This window comes from Hyperolius riggenbachi, chromosome 12 (genome assembly GCF_040937935.1).
Source record: "Hyperolius riggenbachi isolate aHypRig1 chromosome 12, aHypRig1.pri, whole genome shotgun sequence".
NCBI lineage: Eukaryota > Metazoa > Chordata > Amphibia > Anura > Hyperoliidae > Hyperolius > Hyperolius riggenbachi.
In genome coordinates this window covers 182382402-182392784 of record NC_090657.1, presented here as the reverse complement: position 1 = coordinate 182392784, position 10383 = coordinate 182382402, and the positions used below count along the sequence as shown (strand labels likewise).

The window sequence follows — 10383 nt, the reverse complement described above, 5'->3', positions numbered from 1 at the left end:
GAGAGACCCAGAGGGGGCACAGAGAGAGAACCAGTGGGGGTACAGAGAGACACATAGGGGGCACACAGAGAGACCCAGAGGGGGCACAGAGAGAGAACGAGAGGGGGCACAGAGAGACACATAGGGGGCACACAGAGAGACCCAGAGGAGGCACACAGAGAGACCCAGAGGTGACACACAGAGAGAACCAGAGGGGGCACAGAGAGAGAACCAGAGGGGGCACAGAGAGAGAGACACGTAGGGGGCACAGAGAGAGAGACGCAGAGGAGGCACACAGAGAGACCCAGAGGGGGCACAGAGAGAGACACGTAGGGGGCAGAGAGAGAGAGACGCAGAGGAGGCACACAGAGAGACCCAGAGGGGGCACACAGAGAGACCCAGAGGGGGCACACAGAGAGACCCAGAGGAGGCACACAGAGAGACCCAGAGGAAGCACACAGAGAGACCCAGAGGGGGCACACAGAGAGACCCAGAGGAGGCACACAGAGAGACCCAGAGGGGGCACAGAGAGAGACCTAGAGGGGGCACAGAGAGAGACCCAGAGGGGGCACACAGAGACCCAGAGGGGGCACAGAGAGACCCAGAGGGGGCACACAGAGAGACCCAGAGGGGGCACACAGAGAGACCCAGAGGAGGCACACAGAGAGACCCAGAGGAGGCACACAGAGAGACCCAGAGGAGGCACACAGAGAGACCCAGAGGGGGCACACAGAGAGACCCAGAGGGGGCACACAGAGAGACCCAGAGGGGGCACACCGAGAGACCCAGAGGAGGCACACCGAGAGACCCAGAGGGGGCACACCGAGAGACCCAGAGGGGGCACACCGAGAGACCCAGAGGAGGCACACAGAGAGACCCAGAGGGGGTACGGAGAGACAAAAGTGGCACAAAGAGAGAGACACAAAGGGGGCAAGAGAGAGACACAATGGGGACACAGAAAGAGAAAAAGGGGGCACAAAGAAAGACACAGAGGGTGCACAAAGAGAGACGGGGGACAGAGAGGCACAGAGGGGGAACAAACAGGCACAGGAGGGGGAAACAAAGCTTGATTTCAAGGAAATCGTGAATTGAAATCGCGATTTTTGACAAAAATCGCTCAATTCAATTTTTTTCTAAAATTGTTCAGGCCTACTGTAAGGCATGGATGACCGTGTTTGGCACATCACATACACTTTTAGCAACATTCTGTTCTAACACAGATTTTGAATTGTTTACACTTTATTAGTGAGACCCATTTCGTTTCACACTATGGGCACGTTAGGGCTTGAAAATGCACTCACTAGAAAAGTACTCCTAAGAAACTGATCCACTAAGGAAACTATCCCATATTTTTTTAAAAAGTAAAAAATACCATTTACAGTCTGCTGTGAGATTTCCTACCAATAGTGCAAAACAGAAGTGAAATGTGCGACCAAAAAAAGAGAGTCCCAAGAAAATATTTTACATCCTTCAAACTGTCCATCTTGATTGGATGCCAGGCCATTAAGTGATGGCCAATAGGATAGTTTCTGCTGTTTGCTCACTTCTCTGACCAATTAGATTGTTCCTGCTGGTGGCTCACTTCTCTGATAGGTGTTGCTTGAAAGTGGACAGCTTGTTTGCACTAGGACCGCCACGATGGCTACTTAAACTTGGAAGTCTGCAGGGATCCTGGCATCACTCAGTACAGCAATGTGCAGAGAGGTAATAGTAGCCTGGCCACTGGAGGCCGATTCATAGCTTTATTCATACCATCAGATAACAGAGACATGTCCGGCCAACGGCGAGGGAGAGAGGCTGTTGGCCAGTCAGTCAGTAGAGCGTTCAAAGGACGGATAGGTCGTGGCAAGAGCGAGAATGTACTTTCAGGACGGTCTTGCTGTTTCGGGTAACAATCCGGTCCAGGAACCTGCGGGCTCGCTTGCTGAGGCTCTCTTTGCGATGGGTCCGTATTCGGCAGCTTTCCGCCCCATCAGGACCGTCTTGCCGCAACCGGATTTGGCGCACCATGCCCTCAAACAGCTCCTGGACGTTGTGCTGCAGGACGGCTGAGGTCTCAATGAATTTGCAGTCAAAGACCACAGCGCAGGCACGGCCCTCTGCAGAAAGACCAAATGTTAGTGGAGGCAAAGCATGTAAACATGTGAAGTGCAGAGAACTCAAGCCAAAAATCAGATTTCATTTTGCACAAACTCCAGCCACAGACATGAAAAACATGAAAACAGTATGGAGAACAGTGTAGCCAGGTTAAAATGTATTAGGCCAGCTTCCAGGCAGAGCTAAGGGAGACACACCGGACTTACGTGAGGAAGCAAAGCTGATGAGCCGCGTCCGGGACCGTTTCTGAGGACACGGTGATATGACTGATATACAACTTTTAAAGACAATTTTATGAACTCTTAATGGTTTTAGTGCCTGCTAAATTAAAAACGCTGGTTTTACACATGAAAGGCTATATGTTTTGGTGTGTACTGGATGCCAGAAAGGGAGCAACAGCTTTTGATACACTAGGCAGCAAGAAGATTTCTGGTGAGCAGGGGGAGAATGGGGGGGGGGGGGGGGGGAAAGACCCCGATACCCTGGTAACGGATTTATATTCTACACTCCTGGGCCTGTTTGTGCAGAGGATCCAGTGGGTTTACATAAACCTACACTATGATTTGCCCTTTTACTATTATTGGTTTTATTATCAAAGGTGTCATTGTGGTTAAAAAAAGGTGTGCAGCAGTTTGATGCTACACTATTTGTAAACTTGTATTTCGTATTGGACTGTGGGTGGTCATAACTACAGCGCTCCACCCGAAGGAAAAGTACTGTGAGTGTGTGAGACTCTAACCGCGACGTCACTGCATTTGTTTTACCCCTGAGTCATTTACCATCAGCTGCCGGACATCCGCCGCCTCTCATCGCAAGTCCCGGCGCTATAATTATAGTATCTCTCACTGTAACTACTATATCTGCATCTTTGGAGCTCCCGCCAGGGCTCCCCATTGGTCCACTGTCTGGACCATTTTAACTGGGCCACACAGTGGACCAATGGGGAGCCCCGGCGGGAGCTTTAAAGATTCTGGGCCATACGCAATTTACTTTTTCACCTGAGTTTTCTCCTAGGTGATAACTTCAGAACTTGTAAGTGAAATGCCCTTTAAAGAGAGCCTGAGGTGGGCTCAAAAAAAAAAAAAAAAAAAATTAGACTGCCTGATCCGCAGCTCTGAGCGGATCAGGTAGTCGCAAAAACCTCAGCTCCTGTGGGCTGCACTGGCCCACTTTCACTTGCAGGACCCCTGGGTCACGACCTGCACTGAGAGACTGTGTTGTCTCTCATAGTGTGCAGGTAGGCGGGGGAGGGGCAGGAGGCGTAGCCAGGGAGAGAGAGCTCTGGGAGCACTGCAGGAACGCCCACGGCGGGCGTTTTAAACAGAGAATTCCTCTCCTCTGTTTACCTCCGAGTTAACAACAAATCTTGTCGCTAAACTCGGGGGGCTATAGCGCAGTGCGGGGGGGGGGGGGGAGAGCAGCGGTGTGGGGACATAGAGGCATGTCAATAGGCAGAGAACGTGGCTCTGTGTCCCATCTGCCCCCCAAAGATACACCTTGGGTTCTCTTTAAAGCATTAGCAAGCAAAGGAATACTCAAAGTAATTTTGACAGTACTTTTTCACTTACTCTTTGGTACTTTCAAAGTGCTAAAAGTTATTTTATATAGCAGATGAAACATTATCTCCAAGGACAGAACTCAGGAGAAAAAGTGAATTGCATATGGCCCTCTTTGCGAGAGGTAAATTGCTCAGGGGAGCTTGCCTCAGCTGCAGGGGGCTTTGGCAATCACGGACGGCCTGACAAGGAGCTCTGGGGGTCTCTTATTAAAGGAGACCCCCAGATGCAGCGCCGGAAGATGGTGGCAGGTGCAAGAGTACCTCTGGGGAGTGAGGCAGCAGTGCCGTAACGCTGAAGGACAGAACCACAGTGCAAAACCTTGCAACCCATCGGGATACAGGAGCATCTCTCAGGCTTTCGCTTGAGTAATGCTTCCTAATGATTGGCCATCGCACGAGTGAAACCGCCAATAGGATTTGCCGATAATCCTCGTGCAATGGCAAGGTGATAAGTAGCTGGCATTTGCAAGCTAATTTTCACCTGGAACAGGATTTGGCCCAGTGGGCCTGATGCCTGAACCTACGGTAATACGGTTAAAAAAAAAGTTCATAGATTGTGGCTCCAGAACACATCAAGACTATCATTCATCTGAGAGAATAAAAACCATTAAACCTATTTATTAGCTTTTAAACACAAAATAAAATAGTGGGATTCAAACAAAGTCCTATTAAGGAGTAGGAGTAGATACCTCATACATTTGTTTGCTATAAAGGAGCTTGGACATTTTAGGAATCTGACACTGAAGACTGGAACCAGAATTAGCTCAGAAATCCCCTACTTTCCCTCGTCCCATTTCCTTTGTACCTGTTTCCACACACTCCACCGAGGATACACTCTGCCAAGAAATGTCTATTCCAGAGATGTTGGCATTGGCACAGTGTGGGGGAGCCAAATACCTGTGAACGTCATTTTTCACCACAAATTGAACTTCCTATCTTGGGCAGCTCTGCATAATAGATGAGAGATTTCTGGCACAGGATACAGGAAGTGGAGTTTGGCAAGGCCTGACTGACATTGGACAGGAAGTGCCCTGGCCTGCCGCCACATCTCCAGCAGGCTTCTCTTTCTCCCCATCACTCACCTTCCACAGACACTTCTCGGCTTCGGACCAGGTCTGTTTTGTTCCCGACCAGGATGATGGGGATGTTTTCATACTGGCGTGTGCGCCTCAGCTGTATCCGTAACTCAGAGGCGCTTTCAAAGCTGGAGCGGTCCGTGACGGAGTAGACAAGGATGTACGCATGACCCACACGCATGGCGTTGCTGTCACACCCGCCAGAGGTCTTCTGGAAAAGAGTAAAATACAAAATAAAATAAAGACAGGAACACATCAACTATGGTGGGGGTGGGGACGACAACCAGTGGCTTGAGAGGACTCGTACATTTGCTAACTAATCTTAAACCGACCGACAACATTGTTTCCAGTCGTCTGAGATGAGAAACTACAGCATGCACAGCTGTCCCTCAACATCATTTGGTGATCTACCAAGACCATGACAAATGAGAGAATTGTCTACCTTGGTACCCAGCCCCACAGGGTGCTGCGCCCCTTGCTTCCCACCTGTTCTTCCTCCTCCTCTCAAAACAACATACGCTGCTCAGCTATAGTAGCATGTCTATACAGCACTCACTCCCACAACTCAGTCAACTGAAAAATGTTACAGCAACAGAAATTGAGTGTGTCAGCAAGGCTTAAAGAGAACATGAAGCAAGAGGGATTTAGAGGCTGCCATATTTATTTCCCATTAAACAACACCAGTTGCCTGGCTGTCCTTCTGATCTCTTTGGCTGTAGTAGTTCCTGAACCAAGTAAAATTATTATTTTAGGTTAAGCTTGGGGAATGCAACACTGGTTGGGAAAGAGGAGAAATGAAGAGTGGGGCAAATTTAGGCGGCGCCACACTGGGTCACTGGCGCCCACTGGGAATCACTGTGATAATTATCACCTGATTCTAAACTTCCTGTCGGTAAAATACAAGCTCGAGTCTGTGGCAGTGCTTAGCTACTAAGATAAGGAATTACATACACAGAGTATCTCTCCCTCCTGCTTTTCTTCCTTCCCTTGCTTGTAGAGTAGTGAGACACAGGCTGGAATGATTTCTCTGTGATCTGTCTACACAGGAGCAGCTTGCTAGCAAGTAAGGGTTAAAGCATGCGTGCAAACTAGCCAAATACATCTGTAGGTAACTTTTCTTTAGTAATAGCAACATCATTTGCGTCCTATAATTGCTGAACTAGTTAGCCTTAATTTTATCGACTGAGTTAGGCAACAAATATCTAAACCTCGCCATACAGACATTGATTTTAAACACCCAAATGAGCCCCCCACCAGCAAGCCATTGTGCCCCCAAAAATTTGAAGCTGGAGCTGCCACTGGAGGCAAGGCTTAAAGGTGGGTGGGACTACACTGAAAGAAGTATTATTTATAGGAGGGGCAGATTCTGGGATAATGTTTGGTTAAGGCACTTGGGGGTGTGGCTATATTGGAGGGGCTGTACTTGAGCTGGGAATAGCCAACCTTGACAGTGCTACATAACACCAATCCTTTGCTCACTACACTGGCTACCTGTAAAATGAAAAATCCTATTCAAAATAGGCATGCTAACATTCAAATCTCATCAAAATCTAGCCCCCGGATACCTGAAGAATTTGTTGCAACTAGGTAAAACCTCCCACAATCTCAGATCAACATAATCTAATAACTTGAGTCCATCTCAAAACCTTTGGGGCCAGAACCTTCTGTTTTGCTGCCCCTACCCTTTGGAATGCCTAGCCACACTTAATCAAGACAGCTCCAACCCTGGAGGCGTTTAAATGGAAACTGAAAGTGAACCTAAGGTGAGAGTGATATGGACACGGCCATATTTATTTCCTCTTAAACAATACCAGTTGCCTGATAGTTCTGCTAATCTATTTGGCTGCAGTAGTGTCTGAATTACACCAGAAACAAGCATGCAGCTAATCTTGTCAGATCTGACAATAAAGTTAGAAACACCTGATCTGCATGCTTGTTCAGGGTCTGTGGCTAAAAGTATTAGCGGTAGATGATCAGCAGGACAGACAGGCAACTGGTATTGCTTAAAAGGAAATAATTATAGCAGCCTCTATATCCCCCTCACCACGAGTTCACTTAAAAAGCCACCTGTTTAGTGTGGCATTTATGATCGCGTAACCTTTTTCCCTGTAACACATCACAAACTACAACTGCAACTATGGATTGATCAGAGACGAATCTATATGCTTTGGGTCCTGAGAAAAGCGCTTTACAAATGTTTTGTTATTGTAAACAATGTACAGTATTGTGGTGGCCCCATGAGAAAGTTAGTCACTTAGTTGAGCCACTGGCAAAGAGGAAACAGGAAAAAGCAATAAACAGGCAGCAGCTTTAACTGGAGAGTTCAATACAAAAATCCCTTCTCTGGCATAGAACGCTCGTCTTGTGGCCCCGCCCACAGCATTTTTTCTTGCCACTTACCTGGCCGTTACAGATGTCCATCAGAAGCAGGTTGGTGTCCTCCCCATCCACTGTCAGTGTGCACTGATAGAACTCTAAACAAAGAGGGATGTGTCATGAAAATGCAAAAGTTACATTTATTCATAAAGTGCCAACACATGATGTAGCACTGCACTGTACATATCAAAATTGGGTACTTTCTTTCAAAGAATAACTCGTACATCCTATGTCACTGAGGGTGAAGGGGGATTACAACCTAAAGCAGATATTCTCCTAAAGTGGGGGCAGCCATGATGATCTGCATCATGGTTGTAACGCTGAAGTAATCTGAGTAAAGGTGGATGTACACCATACAGTGATTTATTTTTAATTTACATTACATTTTCTTGATTAATTGTTTAAAAATAAATAAAAACAAACCACTGCACACTAAAAGTACATAGCCATGTCACTGACTGTCCTCAGAGGAGCTCACAATCTAATCCTACCATAGTCATGGTCTAATGTCCTACCATATTATTATTATGTATTTATATAGTACTGACATCTTCTGCAGCACTTAGAGTACAGAGTTATGTCACTGACTGTCCTCAGAGGAGCTCACAATCTAATCCCTACCATAGTCATAGTGTAATGTCCTACCATATTATTATTATGTATTTACAGGGGTTGGACAAAATAATGGAAACACCTTGAAAATCAACAAAATATATTTTAATATGGTGTAGGTCCACCTTTTGCGGCAATTACAGCCTCAGTTCTCTGAGGTATTGATTTATACAAATTATGAATGGTTTCCAAAGGAATTTTAGCCCATTCTTCAGTTAAAACACCCTCCAGTTCTTTTAGAGACGATGGTGGCGGAACTCGACTTCTTACTTGAATCTCTAATAACGACCATAAATGATAGATTGGAGCGTAACCAGTAGCAACCACAGCTCACAGTCACGTCCACAGAAGCAGAGCAAGCAGGTTAACAACAATCACCAGCAAGCATCAACCCAGGCAAGACTACAGGATAGAACGTAACTAATAGCAACCGCAGCCTATAGTTATGTTCCCAGAACTAGAGTAGCAGGAATACTACCAGTCACCAACGTGGTGATGGCAGAATCCAAGCTATCGGGATAATGGACTCCACTGATCCACCGCGGATGCAGCGAACGTCCATCAGGCATGGAAACTAGGCAATAAACAATAATACAGAAAAATAATAAACAGCTCAAATAATGGATAAATATATATTAGCAAGTCTGCATATATATTTATCAAGAACTAGCTAAAGCACAAATAATAAGGTCGCATTGAACTACAATAACAGAACTACTGTATACAGAGTAGCACAGTGCCCAGCAGACCAGCATAGTGATCACTATGATGGGCTGGGTATGAAATGGGAGGCAGACTTTTATGCTGGCATCAGCCAATGGATGCAGGTATGCAAATCTCCACACAGATGAATGGTAATCACTCAATCCTGAGCTGGCTTGATTTCCATTTGCTAGCTGGTTGTGAATGCAAAGGACTCCCATAGGAAATACATGCAGTATTATGTAACAACATGCCTGCAGGAAATCCAGGGCTATCTGGCCGCAGCTCAGCTGTAGTAAGCCATTGGTGGAATGATGACAGCATCCTGAGCTGCCCAGAACTGCAGAGCAATTGCAAATGACAATGTGACTCATTGCGAATGCACAACCGAATGCAGGCAGACTGTGATGAAACGCGGAAAAGCCGCTGCCTCTCAAGGTGAGGCGGCTGTTTCCGCGTCCAGCATGGCGTCACAACGCGGAAAAAACGCAGCATGCCGCATAGGCAGAGCGGCGGAATCCGCATTGGTAACGGCAGAATCCGCATTGGTAACGGCGGAAGCCGCATTGGAGGCGGCTCCCGCACTCGGTTCACTGGATACATTGCAAAACAGTACTGGTGTGGCTGGGACTGATAGTCCACCTAGATTCAGAGTGACGCGCGCGCGCACAGAGGCAGAGCTTATATAACAGCCAGAAGGGAGTCAGCTGACCAGGCGGGTCAGCTGACATTTTCCACTACTCTCATTGGTCCTGCAATTAGGGAGGTCCTGGAGAGGTCCTTGTGTATATATACTGCTGGCTGTTCACTTGCTCTTTGTCTGGCGTTGCGAACACATACGTGGGAGCACTCAGACCCGTAGTCAGATCCTTAAGTGTGCCGGGACCAGCTGGAGCTGTAATCCTACACTTAGCTAGATTCTGTTGATAGCTTAAAGTACTAGTTTGATTGTGATTATCTGTTATGACCTTCTGCCTGCCTGACCATCCTCTTGTATTCTGATCTTGTACCTTGCTATTCTGATACTCTGTTGCCGAACCCCGGCTCGTCCTTAGACTCTGCTTCTGCCTCTTGATCTTGTACCTCGATATTTCTGATACCCTGTTGCCGAACTCTGCCTGTACCTAGACTCCGCCTCTGCCTTCTGAATTTGTACTTTATCTGTCCGTGTGTTACGATCTGGCTTGTCTGACCTCGAGAACCAACCTCACTATTGGAGGCGGTTCCCCGTCCTGTTAGTGACACTTTCTCCTGAGTGTCACTCTCAGACTTACCTTCCTACTCACAGCCTGACTCCTCCCGCCTTGGAGAGTTCAGGTCTTCGGAAGGAAGCCGTGCAGTACTCCTCACTGCACTGAGGCTCAGTCCTCTTAGTGTTACTGTTACACCAAACACTACACTCTACTCTAGTACAGAGGTTAGCTGGTATATCGGATTATCGGTGATACTGCAGATCACTTATAATCTGGTATACATCTGTATTCCCAGTGATACTGCAGATCACCGGTAATCAGATCCTCTCTGTGCTCCACCGTTCGTTACACAGATAAGCCAGAAGTGTCCGTTTGCGACTCCACCGCAACGGACAGAACACGCCACAGGAGGAATCCTTACAACATAGTTATGTCACAGACTGTCCTCGGAGAAGCTCACAATCAGATCCTACCATAGTCATAGTCTAATGTCCTACCATATTATTATATTATGTATCTATATATCGCTGACCTCTTCCGCAGCACTTTACAGAGTACCAGTGCAAGTTTTACAATGGGGCCCCCCCAAGCACTCTATACATAACAACTGATACTGCGCACCAAAACCTGCCAAAGGCAACTACAGTGTCAGAGGTGCAAGAAGGGGATGGGGAACAGTTTGTTAATGATTATTACTATTAAAAGTATCAATATAAGTGATTATTATGAGCACAGGACCAATAGAGAGCTAATACTGTAGTTGAGGGAGGGCCCTTCAGGGCCCCTCTGG

At 47.1% G+C, this 10383-nt stretch overlaps 1 protein-coding gene across 1 annotated transcript in view; it reads right to left on the bottom strand.

Annotated features, from left to right (window-relative positions):
• Positions 1-1687: 1687 nt before the first annotated feature.
• REM1 (RRAD and GEM like GTPase 1) overlaps positions 1688-10383 on the bottom strand; it is a 44932-nt gene continuing 36236 nt past the window's right edge. Inside the window, exons 3-5 of the mRNA XM_068262750.1 lie at positions 7111-7184; positions 4717-4921; positions 1688-2078 (exon numbers count right to left, since the gene is read on the bottom strand). Of these exons, the coding sequence (XP_068118851.1) occupies positions 1804-2078; positions 4717-4921; positions 7111-7184 (554 nt within the window). The 3' untranslated portion in view covers positions 1688-1803. The remainder of the gene's footprint in view (positions 2079-4716; positions 4922-7110; positions 7185-10383) is intronic.